This window comes from Leptonychotes weddellii, chromosome 5, assembly GCF_054177405.1.
Source record: "Leptonychotes weddellii isolate Sample4059 chromosome 5, ASM5417740v2, whole genome shotgun sequence".
NCBI lineage: Eukaryota > Metazoa > Chordata > Mammalia > Carnivora > Phocidae > Leptonychotes > Leptonychotes weddellii.
In genome coordinates, this window is record NC_138373.1 from 63,537,712 (window position 1) to 63,560,294 (window position 22,583).

Below are 22,583 nucleotides of genomic sequence, written 5' to 3' on the forward strand. Positions count from 1 at the left end.
CCGGGTGATGGACACTGGGGACGGTATGTGCTATGGTGAGCACTGTGAATTGTGTAAGACTGATGAATCACAGACCTGTACCCCTGAAACAAATAATACATGTTAATAAAAAAAAAGAAAAAAGAAAAAAAAAGCCAAGACTCTCATCTATTCTACATCTCACTTCCAAATTAAAGAATGAAGAATTGTAAGAAATACAGAAGCCCATAGAACCCTTGGTCTCTCCAAGCTCTCATGTGGTTTAGTTGCACCAAAATCTGTCTACATCACCCTCTAAATTTAATAGTGGAATGACTACATTAACTGGGAAGACTCCACCTCTCATCTTGGTTTTGAGCCACAGGAGCGAGTTCAACATGGTAGGGTTCTAAGATACTTGAATGGAACTGCCTAGTTCAGAAATAAGAGATTTCAACTAATTGGTGACATTATTCCAAAACTGTTTGTTTTGCTTATCAACTTAGAAGAATAGAGGTCACTTAACTATGTTGATGAGTTATACTAGAATGTCGACTTAATTTTAACTATTAGAGATCAATGCATCACAAGACTATGAATCCTTAACTCCTTTATTTCAATGTATTTATACAGAAAACCTAAGCCACTACATACTCATAAAAACGTATAACATCTTGAAATTGCCCAGCATAGGCAAGCTCTCATGGCCTCAAGAGAAGTAAATCAAGTTAATACTGATCAGCAAGTATACCTTCCTCCAAGTACCCGTTCTGAATACTGAAAATACAGGAAGTCATTTTATAAATGAAAATAAGATAGCACTTAGTGCAATATACACATACAAAAAAGAAAATCTCTCAGATTTTAATACAGCTTAAAATTTTGATAGCAAGCTTAGGAAATGGGTACTTGAAAAGTAAAGCCAAAGATAATTCAAAGGACAAAGTCATTACACATTACCCTTTATGTGTGTTGTATGCAAACATGATTTCATCTAAAGATGTGGAGGTAAATCAAGGTCTTTCCTCTGAGGAAGTGTGGGCATTTGGCTACATTAAAAACTGTTCCACATAGGAAAAAGCTTATTGAATGAATAACCATTTTTTCATTTTTTTAGAAGATTTTACTTATTTGAGAGAGAAAGAGAGAGCATGAGAGGGGAGAGGTCAGAGGGAGAAGCAGACTCCCTGCCAAGCAGGGAGCCCGATGCGGGACTAGATCCTGGGACTCCAGAATCATGACCTGAGCCAAAGGCAGTTGCTTAACCAAAACTGAACCACCCAGGTGCCCATGAATAACCATGTTTTGTTTTGTTTTGTTTTAAGATTTTATTTATTTATTTGACAGAGAGAGAGAGACAGCAAAAGAGGGAACACAAGCAGGGGGAGTGGGAGAGGGAGAAGCAGGCTTCCCGCAGAGCAGGGAGCCCGATGTGGGGCTTGATCCCAGGACCCTGGGATCATAACCTGAGCCGAAGGCAGACGCTTAACGACTGAGCCACCCAGGCACTCCTGAATAGCCATTTTTAAAACAAAACTACATTCAAATTTGTCTCGCAACACTTATATTTATAATGTGAAAAAAATGAAAATAGTATAAATGTCCAACAATAAGAGAATGATAAAGTGTATTTTACAATGAGATATTCTGCATCCATTAAAAATATTTTTCAGGGCAGTGCCTGGGTGACTCAGACTCTTGATTTTTGTTCAGATCATGATCTCAGGGGTTGTGAGACTGAGCCCCAAGTTGGGCTCCACACTGGGCGTAGAGCCTGTTTAAGATTCCCTCTCTCCCCCTCGGCCCCCCGCCCCGATAAATATATATTTCCAATAAAATTCACACCAGGGGAAATCCCTATGATATGAAAAAAAAGGAGAAATAATAAGGATCCAAGTGTTGACACAGTATGACTCCAACTCTCTGTGGATATATATATGTGTGACAGTATGTGTATGTGCGTATGTGTGTGTATTCTTTATTATCTCAACACTAGGTGTTGCTAAATTTTAGCATTATAAATAATTTAATTTTGTACTGCACTAGTTTCCCAAATTTGTTACAATGATAGATACATGTTATTTAAAACAAACACTCAGTGAGGTGACTAATTGGCAGTGTGCACCACAGTCCTCTGGCAGCGTGCCCGCTCTGCCGCAACTGGAAGGCCAAAGTCCATTTCCTAAATCTCCCCTACAGGTAAGGATCTAGAGGCAAACAGCATTCTGCACATTTGCATACAAGAGCCTGACATTTAAATGACGGTTGTGGAAGAGGGAATTGTCCTGGGCTGTTGTGTTGTGAGCGGCAAGCCTGGCGATGCAGACGATCCAGTTTGCTGAGGCATTTCTGGCTTCAGTTCCTAGCTTCACAAGTGACAAGAGACAAGGTGAGCACACCTGGAGACAGGGTGCTAGCATCAGGTGGGCAGATGCAGGGGGAGGGATCTCAGGTCACTTCTCTCCGGGAAGATGTGCAGTACTGCATTATTCAGAAAGTCCTTGAGGAGGTCCAGCCTACAGCCCGCTCTTCAAGCACTTCCAGTGATTTTCTGAGATTCCAATTCTAAGTATTAAGTTTGTGTTTATGTTTAAAATAGCTACTGTGGTTCTGTTTTGTGTAACTGACGCTGACTCACATACCCAGGATATGGAAGGAATTAAAAAGAAAACCCTGATTACCTCAATGACTTCTGACCCACTATCCTTAAACCATGTGAAAATCTTTTTAATAATGCATTTTTTTTTAAATGTCAACTCTACTTGTTTATACACTTCTAAATACCCATGTAAATTAAATCTATTCTGAACACAAATTAATTGTCATGAGGCTTATTCATAAACTGGATTCTGCTTCTTTGGATGGTTTACTTCATGATCAAGCATTCTAAAATTTCAAGTTAATCTCAATGAGAAGATACTCCAACTTGATTCCTCACCAAATACATAATGAAATATTTCAGAAAAGTAAGCCTAACAGTTAAACTCCTAATCCAAAAAATCAGAGACTACAGCACACTGTTTTTTCCTGGTAGATTCTTCCCAGTTAAGGTACTCTAGATGCTCTATGTATTTTTTCTCCTTAAATGAACTACTACAAAAGAGTGTTTGTAGAAATGCAACAAGTAAAAAAAAAATTAAAACAGGTACTTTCACATAAATGCAAAGGATAAATCAAATATTAAGCTATATTCACTTTAATATTAATATGTAATTATAGTTCAACATACACATGGTGCTCAATTACTGTCTGCATTGAAAAAAATATTAATTCATTCAATAGATGTTTACTGAGACTCTACAGATTCAGCAGTGAAAATGACAAACACAGCTTAAAGCTCATTGAGTAAAAGGTTAGAGGTATAACAGAATGGGATGATAAGGCTCGAAAAAATAGAATAAAGTTTATTTTTTTAGACTAAATAAATTAGGTCATGGACTGAAATAAATTAGCTCAAAGAAGAAAATGTTATTAAGACTAGGAAGTACACGTCCTTTCTCTAAGAAGAAAAAATTGTCAATAGGGTAGTTAGACTATGGATTCTACTTTCATCCTTAGAAGTCCATAATGCTATAATTTCTTTAATGTACCTCATGAACCAATAGGAATATCTGCCAATATATGTGTAAAATACCTTTGCAAGGACATGCAAAAGGCTAATAAGGGGATTACCCCTCAAGAGAAATAGGGTGACTAGGAGACAAAGTAGGAAAGGGACTTTACATGTACACGTTTCATGTCAAAAGATTTCATTTTTAATCATAAATATATTATCTATTCAAAAAATGGATACATAAATAAATCTATTAGCATGAATTTTATCATAAAATGCAAGGGCAATGTAAAATAAGAAGTCATCTAAACTTTGATGCAGAAGTTGATACGCACACACACAAAGGGCCATAGTGAAGATGGGCTAGAAGCAAAGGATCCAGTCAGCAGCTGACATTCATCATTGATACTAAGAAGACACAGAATAGAAATGGTTACCTTCCTGTCACAGGTTTTAGGGCTCCCAGCAGTGTTTTGCTTAAGGAAGCCAGCTGTTGTTGACCAGCGTGTGGGGTTTTTCCGTGAAGGCTCTTCAGAAGAAAAATTATTATCACTAATGGAAGTTGAAAGGCCAATTAAAGCTGGGTCACTGCTTCGTCGGACATGAAGAGGCATATCTATAAATACAAAAAAGCATTATATTTTTTAAAAGGTAACTAATGTCTGAAAACTACATGTTAGGATAAAGGTAGTGAAATCCAAAAGATTAGAGTAACACTTAGGTGACAGTGGGTCACCATTCTAAATAGAAATTCCATTAGTTCCTTTAAAACACTTTACGGCAAAAGAAATGTAGTATGTATGGGATAACCTGCTCTGGAGTCAGACTGCCCAGGCTCGTATTTGTGCTTCACCAACTTGGTATCTGTTTGGTTCTGGGCAAGTCGCCTAACTAGACTCTGCTTCTAGTCTCTTCCTACGCAATAAAACCATCCTTCTTCCATAAGGGTATCTTGAGGACTAAATGAGATGAAGTGCTTAAAACAGTACCTGACACTCTGTGCATACTCAATATACAGGGGCGCCTCAGTGGCGCAGCTGATTCAGCGTTGGGCTCTTGGTTTGGGCTCAGGTCGTGATCTCAGGATTGTGAGATCAAGCCCCACTCTGCTGAGCGAGGAGTCAGCTTGAGAGTCTCTCTCCCTCTCTCCCTCTGTACCTCTTGCTCATGCACGCACTCTCTCTCTCAAATAAATAAATAAATCTTTTAAAAGATATATATCATACATATTCTAAAGTAGAAATAACGATGTGAGCCATGGAACAAATCTTATCTAACTTTTAACCATATCGGGATTAAAAATACACAATCTAAACTTCTCGGCTCATCTATTAAGGAATTCTGTTAAATAAGATAATTACCTTGTTCAAAGAAGTACTATCAGAAAATATAGAGCACAAACACATTTCTTATCCTCAAGATAATGGGAATCTTGAAAGTAATATGCAGGTATCTGGCATATACTCACATTCACAATTACATGAAAGACAGTGTTTCAGCAACTGTATTCACATAAAAGAGGGGTCTGTTTGCAACTGCTATAACACAATCATTAACAAACTCAGGTTAATATTTGTATCAAGAGCACTGAGCACACCTTAGCAGATACAATCATTGGTATAGCAGAGAAGGAACAGAACTATAAAACCAGATAAGAACAAAAGCACATGAGTCTGTAACACTGGGAATCAAAACCAAAAACTCCACTTACCAACTGAGCAAAATCACTCAAAAACATTAAATATAAGATGAAAAATTTAAATTATGTTAAAAAATAATGTTAGAGACGATCCGTTTTCAAAAACTAGAATGCAAGGTAAATATTTCTAAAAAGTATCTAAAAAGGGTGCCTGGGTGGCTCAGTCGGTTAAGTGTCTGACTCTTGGTTTTGGCTCAGGTCATGATCTCAGGGTCTTAAGACTAAGCCCCATGTGGGCTCTCATTCCCTCTCCCTCTGCCCCTTCCCCCACCTCTCATCCTCTCAAATAAATAAATAGTTTCTGACAAAACAGCTTCAGTGGTGGAATAAACTCATGATTTACACTATGAAAAACATTTTTGGAACACTGATGAACTGATTAATGGTATGGCTATACAGATCCTAAAGGATGGATGCTCAACTAAAAACAGACTCTACATACTGAGGGTGATATTTAAACCACTGTCAATCCAATAGTCTCAAAGATGTTAAAGCAAATTAGAAATGATCAGAGGAAACAGAAGCATATGAATAAAATATTGCTTTTAACATGTGCTTCTATATCATGAGGATTTGATAATAAGAGAGCCTGGGTAACATTACCAGAAAAAAATATGCTGAACATTTAATTTAATACTGTTAGTAGTTACCTTAATTTGCTGGGAGAAACACACACATGAAAATTACAGAGAATAATTTCCAACTTTTAAGTGGTAAATAAAAAACTTGTGATGGCCCTTACTGCTTATACATTGCACCCAAAAATAAAACACACCAAGAACTATATAGTCATTTTCAAAACAAGTTCACAAAAATATACATCTAAGAATCTATGTGTATTAACACTACAATGCTCTTACTATAAAAAAGACTTCCCTCCCAAATAACAAAACTGTTCCCAGATTCATCACATCAAAAATGTTAGCAGAAAAGCAAAAAGAGGAGGGGGAAGAATAAAACAGTTCTGGCCAATTATAGTACTGCTTCTTGGATATGAGTTCTGTTGCTTTCCAGTTACTGGGTTGTTGATTATTTAGTTGTTAAGGAACTCTGCACACCTCAACTTCTGTGTACACGCATGCCTGCACGTGAGCACCTTATGTGTGTATCTGTGTGTAAATCTAAAAGAAGCACTACTCACCAGAGATGGTCTTTAAAAATGGAACAGAAGTAACGGCCACAATAAAACAATCACATAAAAGTACATTTCCACCCCAAAATAAATTCAGGAACTATATAATCTCATTGAATTTGCTTAGACAAAAGAAAAGAGCTTCTTATGCTTGCTTTTGAAAATTTTTCCCAGAAGAAATAAATTGCATATAAGGATGCATCTTCTGATGGGACATGATCACTGTGTTAATCTGTTAGTCTGAAACAGACAAAAATAATTAGCCTTTCACCTCTTGCATCTGTAACTCATGAAACTGCAGGTGTGTGGGGGGCAAGCGGGGGCTAGAAAGCAGATAAGGTACAGCGAGGACTGCAGACCCTGCGGGCAGAGCCTTCTGGGTAGATGTGGGGCACTGCACTGGGGCAGCACATATAGGACCCGCGGTGTGACAGGTGTCCCAGGAGACACGCTATCAGCCAGCCCTTCCTGTCAGTTCTTTGCACATTACACTTTCCGTTTTCATTTCCTTCCGTTTTCATTTTAGTGATGCCCATAAAAGGAAATAATATAGTCTGGATCTTTTGCTTGTACTACCTAGTAACCAAGTACCCTGACGCAATTTCAAAGCCCCATATTTACATTTCTGTTCACGGTCATATGCAGGAAGGTGATCTGAGTCCCAGTCTAATGAGAAAACTCAATTTCAAATGTAAACAATGTGTTCTTCATAAAAGAATGCCAAATGGTACCATAATGATCTTCAAATCAAGGTTTTCTTGCAGTTCAATGCGCTGAAAGAACTGAATCCTAGTGCACACCAGCAGCATCACTAGGTCCAAATGCAAAGCCCCCAGGCCACACAGCATTGGTCTACATTCATGGTGCCTGTGATTCAGACTCAGCAACACACTGATGGTGTGAGATTTGCATTTGTATTGGTTTATAATTTCTTCTTGGTTTTATGGTTGCATGAAAACTATAAGACATTTTTATCCAGTTTATACACACACCTAAGTAACCTTGGATTAGAACCATTGATTTAACTTGCAGTGATGAGTCTTTTTTTTTTTTAATGAGGCTCTACATTAATCACAACAGAGGAACATGTGACTCACCTCACAGATGAGTAAGCTGAGGCTCAGCGAGATGACAGGAGGAGCTCAGGAACAATTTCCTGGCGCCTGGGTCAGTGCTGACTCACTACCCAAATCATGAAATCCATTTCTAGCTACTTGGAGATAAAAATGTGAGTCTCAATTTTGTAAAAGGAAAAATGTTTGTTGTTTTCTAAGTAGGATTATATATACTGAAAAATCATACACTGATTTTTAACAAATAGCAACATATGATTTTGGAGAGCTAAAGAAGTATTAATGTTAGTTATGCATATAGATTGAAACAACAGCCATCCCAATTTCAGAAGTGTTAAAGAAAGAAAAACCTCCTGGTTAAGTATAAGTACAATGTATAAGATAATGAAGTACACCCCAAAGGAGACCAGCCTAGACCAGTGCTTGTCAAATTTTGATCTCAGGACTCTTTCACTCTAAAATTTACTGAGGGCCTCAAAGAGCTTTTGTTTATGTGGGTTATAGCTAGGGACGTTTACCATATTAGAAGTGGAAATGAAAACAATTTAAATATTTATTCCTTAATTCATTTTTACCTTAACAATAATAAACCCATTTACATGTTAACGTAAACAACAGAATTTTAGAAAATTCTATTTTATAAAACAAAGTTTATTTAGTGGGAGAGTAGCATTTACATTTTGTTTGATAGATGACATCTCGATTCTCATCCCTGCTTCTGATTTCAATGTGCTGCAACATGACAAGCATACGAAGAAAAAAAGAACTCCACAAATACTTAGCTGGAATAGTATTTTAATAATCTTTCCAAAACTGTAGATACTCCTCTTTGATACCACACCAAAACTTGACAAATGAGAGTTTCTCAAAGGTTAGCTGCAATATGGAATGTAAACTTCTCATTCTTTGTACATTAAAATCTACTTGTCTGTCTTACTTTGGATCTTTTACTCATCAAAAAATTCTGTAACATTAGCTATTTGGAACATATTATTGGCTTATATCACTCTTAAAAAGGTTGATATATTTCTTCATATCAGAAAATCACATAATGTGAATATCACTACCCATTTCATGAGAAGAGTCATTAAGTGGTGGGGGGACTTGTGTTTTGCAAAATCTAATTTTCACTAGAAGGCTTGCATGTTTTCTTTGGCAATAAATACTGTCCGGTATTTGCCATGTAGCGACAGGCTCACTTCATTCATTTTCTAGAAACTCTGCCAGACATCAAAGTCTGAAGAACCACAGTTTTCTGTCCTTTTTCAAAAAAATAAAAAGAGAAAAAAGAAAGAAAAAAGAAAACATGGTGTTCCACTAAAAAAAGGGCTGGCTCCTCTTACAACGCCCACCATCACATAGAAGTTTTTCTCAAGACAACCACTGATCTTCAATATGTACAAATACTTTACGCCTACCTACCATTTTAATCACACAAAATATTAAACTGGATACTCAAAGGCCAGTATTTAGTAAAAGCAATCATTTTTGCCGCTTTATCAAGGACAGCAGATGGAAATGGCTTGTGTTTTAAAGTGTGAGGGTGTTGGGTAAAAAATACATCTGGTGCCAATGTCCTGATTTGTGCCAAGGGGCCTGCATTTTACCTATCAGTGCCTGAGCACCACTGGTGCAGAAGATCAACCCAGTGAAAAACACAACACAGATTTTGGTAATACTCTGAAAAACAGTCTTGCCCTAACAGCCTCCTTGCAATGATCTGAGTGTTTCCCAAGATGCCCAGGACCACACATTAAGAAGAGGGCAGCGGGCAGCCTGGTGTGTCTGTGCCCTCTCCAGGCCTCAGGCTCCTCAGCTATAAGACCAGAGGTGGCACTAATGGGGTCTGAAATTTTTTGATGCTAAAAAAAAATGTGTGATTCCTTATATGTTCATACACTATACCAATGACCCCCTACCAAACCTCATCCTAACAGAACTTACAATGATTTATAAAAAATGAACTAGAAAAAATACAAACGTGTTTCAGAGCAGTATCAAAAGCCATTGTCAGGGGCCTCTAAACAGGTTAAAGTATTACAAGCAACACAGGAGAAGGAAAATACCCAAGTTATAGGGAATGGTGTAGAAGCAGCCACAAACGGCATGTGGTCTTTTGACAAGTTGAACCAGACTTTAAAGGAGATCACTATAAACATCTGGCCTTATCACTATAAACATCTGGCCTTATCAACAGAAACACAACTGCCTGGTTCATCTGACAGGTTTCCCACCTTTCACAGTCCTGATAAAACATATGTTGTAAAAAGAATACAATTTTGTCTTTGCCTAAGAGGAATATAATACAAATACAGCCTTTTCCTCCATGCTTTGCCCATGGCCTATTTCAGCATTCTAATGACCTGATGTAATCTGTGTTCTTTACAGTAATTAGAAATAATAGAAGCCTCTTGTTTAAGGTAATTTGGTCATTATTATTACAATTCCTCATCCTCAATTTTAGGAAAATCAATGCATTTAAAAACACGAGAATAAAACTTTCCCCGTAATCTTGTGATTTATTTAATATATAGATTTTCCAAGTACATCCTCTGAAATATTAAAAAGAAAATTCAAAGACGAGGATCTTCAATAATTAAGCTGCTGGATGGAACACACGGGGACTGGTGCGATGTCACTGGGTCCAGGATGATAGTGGAGACCGTTTGATGTGTGCATTCCTTTGAAGAGTGGATACAGCAATAAACCCTCATCACAAGATTTCAAATTCTCTGTCACTAATGCACTGTAAATATTGATTTGCTTTCTAGGTAAGGTGCCTTTTAAATAAGTGGAAAATGGCAAACCTAATAATGAATTAAAGCAAATACTAAAAGGGCAGATATATACATTTTTAACTGTTAAATATCACACCCCTACCTACTCTTAATCAGCTTTCCCATTTGCTTCTTTCATTCTTCTAGTGACTTCTAAATTATTTAACCACTACTTCTAAATTATTTAACCACTCAAGGCAATGAATAAAGCTTTTCCAAGAAGACAGGCATAAGCCGTCGAGGTATTTAATCAAATCTAAAAATAATATGCAGTTACATGTGTTCTATTAGAACTTACGATGCAAACAGCATAATTACTCTTGATGCAAAATGAAGACGGTCTCCCTGATCTTCAGGGCAATTACACATTTTCTAAAGACAGGTCTCACAGTGAGAAGAACCAAGTTATTAACACATGTCAGGGGATAAAAACCTGTCACCAATATTGCAAAGTTGACCTTCCAATATATTTTGCCCTTTTTATAAAGGTGCTTCTCAGTATTTCACTGACTGAGGTGAAATCCTTGGAAGAAAAGTGTGGAAGGCAAGGCACAAAATAAGCTCTAAAAAACACTGAATAACTCACAAGAATATAAAATGAGTTTTATCACCCTGCTATCAACTATCTGTTCATGCAATAAATAAAGAATACTAGAGCTGGAAGGTGCCCTAGAAACAAACTGAAATATTACATTCACAGATGAGTGTACTGAGGCCCAGGGAGGTAGTTTCAGGGCCGGGTCAAAGGTCACCCTGCTCCTGGGTGACCCAGCTGTACCTGGAGTACTTGTTAACTGACTCCCTGTTCTCTGCAATTTGGCTATAACCACACTGCTCTCCCGGGAGAACTGAGGCGTGTCAAATCCACAATATGCTTAACACTTCACTAGAGAGAACAAGTGATTTTGGGGGGAGGTTGAGTTTAAAACACATTTCTATAGATAACAGCATGTTTTCAATGGTCCCACTGAATCTTAGATACATATAAGAAAGGAAAAGAAAGTCAATGTCATATGAATGTTTCCAAAGAAAAACCAAGAATTTTTCTGAGGCACACTTGAATTCGTAATATCAGAATTCTCATTCAGAAACTGGTAATATAACCACTCTGATTAAAAACCCTCCAAATACTCACAGGAGTACAAATGGGGAAATCTGAATAAAATAGGTGGGTCGTATCAATGTTAATATTGGTGTGATGTAATACTACAGTTCTTCAAAATCTTACCATTGAGGGAACTATACAAAGAATTTCTCTGTATTACTTCTTACAACTGCATGTGATTCTGCAATTATCCGAACTAAATAATAAATAAATAAATAAGCAAATAAATAAATAAATAAATAAGCAAGCCAGCCAGCCAGCCAGCCAGCCAGCCAGCCCTCCCAAGAGTTAAACAGAAAATCCCAGCAGAGATGGGATGGGTCTTACTGTCAAGGCCTGCAGCAATCAGGACTTCAGCAATCTTCCAAACACTACTTCCTATAATACTCTTCTCAGGGCCCAGGGCTCAGCCGCCACACACGCCCCGTGCGCCCCATGGCCCATCCACAGTGTCAGCTCCTCCAACAAGCTCCGCAGTGTGACACCTCTGTGCCTCACCAATGCCAATGACTTAAGACTGCCCAGCATCTGCTCTCCATCCCAACCACGTCCCCTACACTGTTCAGTGTCCTAATACCTCAAATCCATCACATCCAGCGTCGGTGTCCCAGCAGCAAACAGGTGGCTGATTCAGAAAGGGGTCATTGAGGAAAATCCAAAGGAAGGACTGTTTACAAATATATGGCAGAATTAAGGAAAAGCAGCAAGGGATCAAGTGTTCATGAGGCTTTTACCACCCCAAGGCAAGGGGAGCTGTGGCTTTCACTGCAGGGACACAGCTCCCAGCCACCCACAGCTGGGCAGGGAAGGAGCCCCGGCATAAGCCTGTCCACTCCCCTCCCGTGCTCCATCAGTGCCCTGCAGGTGCGCCCGCCGCCTGCCCAGGCACAAGCCGGAGAGCGCAGAGCCTGACCGACGCAACAGGAGCGGCTGGCTAGTACCCCGTCAGCCAGTGTGGGCAGAGGAGCACAGGAAAGCTAGGTAGCCTGGGATGCTGGTGGAATTCCTCTGCCCACCTTCTCCCACTGCACTTTGTTTCCACCTCTAACTGCATCAGCCAGCTACTTAACCAGAGGATAAGCACGCACCCCACTGCCCTTCTGCCCTTCCCTTAACACACACATGCACACACACCCCCCCAAAGCAGGAACTACAATTTTTTAAAGTTGGTTAAAATACATCAGTCAGGAACAGAAAACTTCCCAATGGTTAAAGATGCAATCCAGGGGTTCCTTATTTGTCGTCTCTGAGGGTAAGGAACAACAGTGAGGGTCTGGAAGAAACAGGCGTCAGAGGTCAAAAGCCTTTCACGTTTACTTTCTGCTTCCTGAAGGAGAGGATAGGGCCTAGCCAGTGGTAAATAACCAGCAGCTTATAAAAATACGCATTGGCTACTGAATCCTGTATATGAAAACTTAGTGTCCCCAAATCCTTTGCTAAGGCAGTTACAGCTCAGGGAAAATGGTTAGTTATGCCAGAATCCTGAGCACCTGCCAAGAGCCCATCGGGGAGTGTTCAGGCCAGCCCAAAGAGCAGAGGAAGCAAAGTTTCATAGGGTGATCCCTTCCCTTTTATCTAATTTTGGTGTCCCTTTTTTGTTTTGCTATAGCGGGTGTAATGTCTGGCTACTTCAATCAACAAACGTGTGAGCATCTATGAGATACTACTATTCTAGAGATTCTAAAAAATAATGACTATGGAGCCAAGGGTTTTTTGAGAGTCATTTATTGTGGAAAAATCACTCCAAGTGAATCTCACTCTGAACATTCAAAAGGGAACAAATACTCTGACAGACTACCACCTGCCCAGTAATAAAAAGATGTTATTAAGAGGAAGAAAGTAAAGGTAAGAAGAGTGATATATACAACACAGTGCCCAGATGAAAATAACCACAGGGGTGTACAAACTATTTGAACAGCTGACACCAAAGGCTTTCTTTGGGAGAATATTGTGGAAAAAAAATTTTGGCTTCTTTTTGCACTTTCAGAAAAATACCTCAATGAGCAATGAGGGGAATGGAGTTGAGAACATGAGAATGAGCTAGAAACAATGAGAGACAGAAAAAGACAGAGAACAAAAGCATGCACCCAGGAGCATGCAAGCAGGCCAGAGCTAGCCAAGTTGTTTTCCTTCAAACATGAACAAAATATTCAGAGATGGTAACAAAAGAAAAAGGGGGAACAGGGCGGGGGGGTGGGGCTTCTAGATTATTGTTACAAGGTTTTCCCTCGCAGTAGTGTGTTGAGTAGTATTTCCATAGATCCAAATAACCCCAACTAAAGGTTGAGATCCATGAGGGATCTTGATAAGCAATCTTTTAGAAAGAAGATCTGGCTGCTTCATCTCTCAATTTTTCTTTAACTCACTATTATTAGCTTCCTCCCCACTGGTCCACTAATATAGCTTTTGACGAAGAGTACCATAAACCTCCTCTTCTTTATCAACACCTCCCTAGGGGGTCTCACGGTGTGCAGCACAGAGCTGGCCTCTGCCCTTTGGACTCTGTAGTGCTGTGGAGAAGGCAAATTACCCAGCCCTTTATAGAGTGCTCGTGGTGCTTCGGGAGAAGAACAGAGCACTACCAAAACACCTAAGAGGGGCACCTTTTCTAAGAACATCAGCAAAGACTTCAGGAGAGAAGGGACAGCTACATTTTCCCTGTTGTCCTTTTAGATTCTCTTTGTGTCTCCTCTCTTAGAAAGCCTCTGACTGATTCTTCGTGTTTCTTTTATGGCCTGACTGTTCCTATCCTGGCACTTGCCACACTGTCAATCAGTTTTAGGATCTGCCTCCCATTTAGTACACAGTTCCCAGAGAACAATATTGCCCTTCTCACTGTCACAACCCTTAACAAACATTTGCTGAATCAACAAAGACTTGAATGAAGAGGACATTAAAGCTGAAGTTTTTGGTCTGTCGGTTTGGGGTTTTGTTTTGGAGTGGTGATGCTGATGTTTGGCCAGTGGGATAAAGAGGAAAAAAGAAGACATGTAGTCAGAGAAAACTGCAGAGGCAAAGGCCAAACACCAAAATTCTAGAGAATTAAAAAGACTGGAAAAAAAATCAGTATGGCTAAAGTGTAGAGTTAAAGATGTGATATGGGAAAGATAAAGCAAGGGAGGGAGACCTGGATGAACCAACGTAGGGACCTCATTAATTTTAGAGATTCTACCCCTACTTCCCAGCCCAGCAAAAGGCATTTAGGAAATGTTTGTTAAACTATTATTGTATCTTTAATCTTTTCACTTTGATTGTCTTAAGTATTATAAGGGCAATCTTTTTAGCAAAGAAGAAACAAATATTGGATGGCCAGAGAAGACAAAAAAAAAAGGGCGGGGGGGTTTGCTCAAAAAGTCCAAAGAATTGCTGCTTCACATATTGGTAAAGAATACTGTAGCTAGAAATCCCAACGACATTTTAGGGTTTTTCTTTTTTTTGTTTTTTACTATTAACTTTGAACTATTATCCTTTGTGCAGTGTTTATTCACCTATGAGAATATGTGAGTACAAGCAAATCTAAATTAATTCTTCACATATAATTTTATATGTATATCTGTATCAAATCCCTCATATCACTTTCACATTAGCAATCCAGGTCAACAATCATGTAATTAAATTTTGAAATTATCAACTTCATCTGACAAGTAATTTATCTTTCAAAAATGGATGTTGAGGGGCACCTGGGTGGCTCAGTCGTTAAGCGTCTGCCTTCGGCTCAGGTCATGATCCCAGGGTCCTGGGATCGAGTCCCACATCGGGCTCCCTGCTCCGCGGGAAGCCTGCTTCTCCCTCTCCCACTCCCCCTGCTTGTGTTCCTGTTCTCGCTGTCTCTCTCTGTCATATAAATAAATAAAATCTTTAAAAAAAAAAAATGGATGTTGATTATTGATTGCACTGAAGATTGTCTCTAAATGCCCTTCTCCTTGGACATTTGTCTTCTATTATTTTATTAAGGATTCAAGTATCTCAAGAACTGTCAAGTTAACTTTTGATAAGCATTATTCTCCCATTCCTTTATTATTATAAACTTTATCCCACAATACTATACAAAAGTGTCATATTTTCCCCCTCACAGGGGACTAGAGATTCACTAATTTCATTAGCCTGCTTTCTGTTACTTAAGAATGTACACTGGACGCTCCCCACCTTACTGTATTTTTGTACTTATTTCACTAGCACATTAACCATCTTCAACTACCTCACAAAGACAATCCTTTTCTTAATTCCCAGGCATTAAACCTCCACTAGGGTCTCTACGCTTAATTTTGGCCATTTTGAACTTGAATCTTCATGGTACTAAAAAATATTATATAAGCATGTACCAAAAGTCATTCATTCAAGACAAGGATCTCTTGAGCTCCTCCCTCCTATGTGGTAGGCATTTTTCTAGTTGCTGGCAGCAAATAAACCCTCAACGATGTGACATTTCATGGTAAGAGAAGAGCAATGGGTCAATAAGTACAGATGATGTCACAAGGCAATCAGTGATATGAAGACAAATGAAACAGAGCAAAGGATTAGGGGCTGTTGGAGGTTGAAGCAATGCTATTTGATACTGGGGTGTATGACAGAAACACTTCAAAAGTATTCAAATAGCTCATTATCCACTTTTCTGTCTTGAGTGTTCCAGTTTCACATTAATTCCTTACCACAGAGCCTTGTACATACTTGTTATTAATAAAGCCATTTGGCACCAACTGGTTGCTCCAAGGCTGCAATAAGACGTCATGGTTCTGGAACATATGGCTACATGTCTGTTTATATTACCTTCAAAGTGCAGAGATCTTTCACAGCTAATCTAATCCATTCAAGGAAAGAGTAATGTAAAAGTAAATACATCCTGATCATTTATAATAAACCAATTAAGCTTGTAACCACTAACATATATTGAGCTTTTACTAGGGGTCATGCATGTGCTAAGAACCTTAAATATATTAATTGATCATACCTCAGAATAAAGCTACAAAATAGGTTCTATTATTATTTCCATTTTTTTTTTTTTTGTAGGGAAACTGGTGTTGCAGGGGTAAGATATCCTGGCTTATTTATTTATTTATTTATTTGAGAGAGAAAAAGAGAGAGCATAACTAGGGGGAAGAGGCAGAGGAAGAGGGAGAAGCAGACTCCCTGCTGAGCAGGGAGCCCGACACAGGACGCGATCCCAGGACCCTGAGATCAAGACCCAAGCTGAGGACAGATGCCCAACCAACTGAGCCCCCCAGGGCCCCTAAAGTTAACCTATTAATAAGTGGTAGAGACAAAATCCAAGCCTCAATAGTCAAGCCACAGAGAACACACTCCTCTCCAGAAAGGATGAAATCCTCTAAGATCAAGAACTTAAAGACAGGGGCTCTGATGTATTTGCAATTTTCTCACCGACTTCTACCATCATGGTCATCTCACCATGAGCCAGCAGGAAATGTGTATTAGTTGAATTCACTCACACTGCACCTCAGAGCTGGGAGGAGAGTCACTAGTAAGCAGCCAATGACTCATCAGATGCTGGGATCTTTGCAATCATTCTCCACAGGTAAAAAGAAAGGTAATGAGAAAATTTAAGAACGAGACAAGTTCCCTTTCACTAAGACTGGCAAACAACTGAGGCTTTTAACATCATCACAACTTATTTTATTTTTAGGACATTTGTGGGAAGGAGTGGGGGAGTGGCACATTGAAGGAGGGTACATCATGGAGAGAGAGAGAGAGAAATTAAATACTTCATATTCCCTTTCTACGTAGGGAACAACTATTTGGATTAAACAGAAATGCTTTGGATTAAGGGTTCAATCTACATTTTCACACAATATGCCACTACAATTTTGTGAGCGAAATAAGCTGTATGTTCACCAAAATGAGTCTTTTCTAATACTTAGTCAATTTAAGATAATAATATGTAGCATATGCAAAGTACTTATTTAAGAACTCTCTTTCTCCACCTATATCCCTCCTATACTTGACCTTAACAAAAGGTCCAAAATCCAGGTCAGTACTAAAAGATCTCCCCATCCTTAGCTCACATTATGGGTACACCCTTTGAGTTTTATCAGTGGTTCTACATCTGCACTGTTCATGAAAATAATCGAATTGCTCTCTAGGCAATTCAAATATGCAGCCAAGACTGGAATCATTACTCTAGCTAGACTGGAAAGTGCTGCTTATCAATCCTAAGAGATCTTGTTAAAAACAGAGATTCTGATTCAGTAGATGCAGGATGGGGCCTGAGATTCTGCATTCCATCAAGTTCCCAGATGACACTCTGGAGTAGCAAAGCCCGTCTGTCACATCCAAAACAGAACCCACAAGCCAAACTGGCTAGTTAAATTCAGTTCCTCAGTCACTGCCGCCTCATTTCACGGATTCGACAGCTTCATGGGGCTCGTGGCCATCACACTGGACAAACACAAATATCTCTGAATTTTTTTTTAAGTATTACACAATTTTGTAGGGCTCTGAATTTTTATAAGTATTTTTTAAAAGATTTATTTATTTTTAGGGAGAGAGAGAGTGCGCGCGCTCTTGTGAGTGGAGGGGAAGGGGCAGAAGGAGAGAAAAAGAATCTCAAGCAGACTCTGCACTGAGCAGGGACCACAACATGGGGTTCAATCTCATGACCCTAAGATCATGACCTGAGCCAAAACCAAGAGTCAGACATTTAACTGACTGCACCACCCAGGTGCCCCTAAATTTTTTAAAGTATTACAAAGGGCAAATGACCTGTATTTTATAAGATCTCATTGGATTTTTAATGTAATATTTTAATGTTTATATGTATTCCATGAGTCATCAAAGTAAATAAATATTTATGTAAGAATTTTTTATTGAAGTGCTATATTTGGAACTAACCCACTGTGATAATTCAAATCCTACTACAAATGTGTATACAAAACAGAAAATTCCAATAATAATCAAGGGGGAAAATCCTCTATTATTTTAAGAAAACCAAACAACTGCTTGGCTGTTTTTTAATTGAGGAGATAAAGCCCTTTAACATAGATAAAACATTTCTAATAGTTATTCCACTTTTACAAATATAAAGCCAAGAACTTTACCCATAACTCTGACAGCCTGACAACCAAGCAAACGAAATTCAACCCAATAGTAGTTTCCTAGGCAACAAGCACAGATACAGGCCAGTGGGAAAAAATGAAAACAAGAAAAAGCATTGCAGCATTTCCAGTAGGCTTGAGAAATACATTTTAATTGTCAAAATGTCACAAAGACAACAATATTGAAAATCATTTCATTGGAAGTGATTCAAAGCAGAATGCCATTTTCATTACAGCAAACGAGGTGTGGAAAAATAGAAAAATTAGATTCCCTTCCTTTGCTCTGAATTAAGTAGGGATGGTAATCAATCTTGTTTGATTTTACAAAATTTATCTGCATTAGTACAGATTTCTAATATGTCTCCTTAGTTTTCTCTGCAAATGTGACCCTACACTGATTTAACATACGAAAGAAGGGTCACCCGGGAAGGGGGGGGCAGCAGGAGAGTGTCCCTGGGCCACCACTGTTATAAAGCTCACACATGCTTAGGTTTTAATTCAAACAGTAAATATTTCAAAACACACATTAAAACAGCACTGGGCTCCCCATAGTCTCACTTGGCTTTGGTTTCCTCACCTAGAACAAGAAGGACATGGATTCGATCTTAAAAACCTCTTCAGCCCTAACAGCTTTGGATTTTCGGAAATAAAATACAGAAAGGCTATTCTGTCTAGAAACACTGCTTATAAAATAAATACTCTATCCTAGGCCATTTTAAAACTTTTTCTTTAGAGGACCTAAACTCTTGACAGTTAACCTTTAGAAAATAATACTGGAAATGTCCTACTCCATGGCTATTAAAATGTCTAAGTTTTACATCAGCTTTTGTAACCATGATGACATTTGCTCTTATATCTATGTCAGGAACATTTGCTTGGATTAAAAGAAATGTGCTGGATGCCCTTAATCTATACTTTCATACAACCTGTTACTACAGTCTTGTGAAATAGTCTATATTTTCTCCAAAACTGTCTTGTCAAATGCTTAGTCAATTCAGGAACTTAGGTTGAATTGATCAAGTAATTCAGGCAAAACTACCAATTTAGTAGCTTCAGTAGTAAGTGTTTTTCTGATAATTCACCTCTCAATGATTGGTAAATAAAAAGTATAAATAGCAAAATGGAGCTTCCAAGAAAGAATATGTTCCTCATTTTTTTCTCTATCTTGTCTCTCCAACAAGCAAGATTAATATATTATAATTCATTCCCCATTCATCTACCACTGAACTCCAGCAGATCCATGCTAATGCCTTCATGAACAGGTGCCCCCACTAGAGTGGTCTTAGATATCTACATGCACTTGCATATTTCCTCTTTTTTATATATACTTGTTCTCATATAAAAGCTATTATAATGCAAGCATGCAAATTATAACAGAATTAAGTTGATAATTCGAAAGCAAATTCCCAGAAATAGTAGCACATATGATGGTGAGTTCGTTCTTGTGAAATTAATTTCAACTCACTTATTTTTGTTTTCTTTGTTGCTCTTTATCTTACTCTCTAGATTCTCTTACTGTTTACTATTCAGAACAGTGGACAACAACATGCCTCCACAGAAATAAGCTCTTTCTTGCATGACATGTAATCAGCTCAAAGAAAATTTAAACAGTATGGTCATTCAAAGAAAAATAAAAAGAGTAAATCCTAAAAGAATCTCCTGGGTAGATGGACTAAAATTGCGTATGTCTGCCAGGAGTCTGACAGAGCTTGTGTTGGTCAGAAGAGCTAGTAAGGAAGGAAACATTAAAAGATTTTTCTTATTTCCCTTTACACATTAGCTGCCAGGAAGCAAACGTGAAGTTTTGTGGACCGGAATGCTAGGTGATAGATGGAACAGATAGAGAGTACACGTACATAAAATTTCCTTTACCTTTGTCTTAGTTTTCAACTTCAACCTTTTGCATAATTCCCTATTTTTATTAATTACTATTGTTACCGTTATTTTAGAGATCAACATAAACCCGTATCTACAGATAACAGAGTATATACGCTATTCAGGTCTATACAGTATCAACTACATATTTATACAAAAGAGAGTAAGCTTTAAAATACCAAAATTAATGGGATATACACAAATGATTTATTCTAACATGTCTAGAACTTAAAACTGCTCAGTGTATGTTGAAAGAAATTAATTAATTGGAATTTATTTATTCTAAGCAAGTCTTCCAATTATGTATCATGCATTCCATAACAGGCTTGGGGCTGAACACTGGTCTTCCTTTATCAAGGGGTAAAAGAAAAGAGAGAGAGACGTCAAATCTTTAAAACCTTTGAAACCTCCAATGTCAAAAAAACCTCAACTACTCGAAAGCAAATCATGGGTAAAAATTATCATGACCTAAGTGGAGGATCTTTACAAGGGATTAAATGGGATTAAATGATGATTTGCACACTCTTTTTCTACTTGCACTTGTAAAAGGAGAAAATAGAAATTCCTTTTGAAAAGAAACAGTATGCAGTATTTGTATGAATTAATCATAGGACCCATTAAGAACATACTCCCTATCAGAGGGCTGGCTCTATCTCAGAACACATTTACTGAGTTAAAATACCAAAAATACACATTAACTATTTTTATATGACAGCCAAGTCACTGGAAAAGACCAAAGAGAAAAAGAACGCTTCCTTTACTTCTCATCGGGTTAAAATTTGAGATGCTGATGTGTACCACTGGGAGCACATGACGCTGAGCATGCTGTCAGCTCTGGTCCTGCGAGTCCTGCAAAAGATCACCATCCAAAAGGGTCTGGGAAGGTAGAAAGTCACGGCTCAGGTTTATCTTTACCTTTTCACACATAAATAGGCATAGATGTGATATGAAAATAAATGCCAAGAATGACATGAAAATAAAAAGCCAAGAGGGAGGGGGTGGTTATACACATTTTTATCAGAATCTGAACATTCTCTCTTACCCCCTTTACCCAATCTAGTCAGTGTCTTAATACAGGTAATCTAGAGATCTATCCACCTTTTAACTTCTCTCCCCTTCCTCCACGGACCTATCCCAAAATTGCTCTAAGCACCTCTCAATTAGAATTGTCTACAGTAACTATTTATCATATTTACCTTATTCCACTGTTTCTAACCAACTCAAAAAATGTGCCTTGTCTGTGCTTGATACAAAGGATTTCTAGAGATGGCTCATACCATCTCACGAGAAAAGATTACATTTTAAATTTTTGAGAGTTGCTTATTAGAGTCATCATTAAAAATGAAATTATAGAAACTTACAATCAAATAAATATTTTACATTTTATCATTAACTATACTCCTGATGCACCTACTGCATCTGTCTGGTAGGAATCTCCTATGACAGTATGCTACTATGCATCTCCTAAGGACTCTATTCAGTAACATAACTAACTTGAAATTGGCCACAATAAGGGTATTTACACTATGGAAATGGACAAATGCTACAAAGCCACGTCTTCTTTGGTTTTCAGAGATTCAGTTGTAAAACATTCACAAGTGCAGCAGTCATGTAACCAGACAAACTCCCTATGCTCCTGGACTTAGGGAAAGTACAAGGCACCACACAGCAAATCGATGGAATCAGGGCAGACCTATCAGAGAAACTGTGATTTCAGCAGAGTCCTGAAGGTTAAGTTGAGGTTAGCCAGGTGTGCAACAAGGATGGAGAAGCAGCTTTACCACACAAGGAGAAAACGGGGCACTTGGAGCTAAGCAGACCTGCACCCAAACAAGAAACTCATAGAAGGGCGCTAGTTACAGGATCCAAAGAGATGCAGTTGAAAAGACAGACACAAAACAGTTCTCACAAACCTTGACAAAACACACTAATGTTCTTAACTTTGTTAAAAAGTATTGAGAAGCTTTTGAAAGTTTTTAAAGCTCTGGGGCAAAAAGAAGAGATGTGACTCTCTCAGCAAGCAGGTTGGACAGAAGGGCTGATGTAAGAGGTGGGCCAGGAGACAGGTCTGGGAGCTCGAGCCTCTCCTGACAACACAGCACAATTAGGAAAAAACTGCTTGACATGCAGCACTATAGTGGTTTTATTTATTTACCATTTAAATGCATGCTCAACTCCACTAATATAAATAGCATTAAACACATACAAGAAATGATAAATTTTAAAATATGAGATAATAAACTGAAAGTGTATGTAAAGATCTAATATCCTGTTTCCACGCGTCCATGATTACGCATCCCACTTCAGACACCACCAGTGAGGCCACCCTTGGAAGAGGAACTATAGAATATAAGATCACTAGGAT

The 22,583-nt window shown here is 38.4% G+C and overlaps 1 protein-coding gene across 19 annotated transcripts in view; it reads right to left on the bottom strand.

Annotated features, from left to right (window-relative positions):
- Positions 1 to 22,583, bottom strand: part of PARD3 (par-3 family cell polarity regulator) — a 624,325-nt gene that overhangs the window by 335,629 nt on the left and 266,113 nt on the right. For all 19 annotated transcript variants that reach the window (XM_081820853.1, XM_081820856.1, XM_081820859.1 and 16 more), the window contains exon 4: positions 3,949 to 4,127. In XM_081820853.1, coding sequence (XP_081676979.1) covers positions 3,949 to 4,127 — 179 coding nt within the window. The remainder of the gene's footprint in view (positions 1 to 3,948; positions 4,128 to 22,583) is intronic.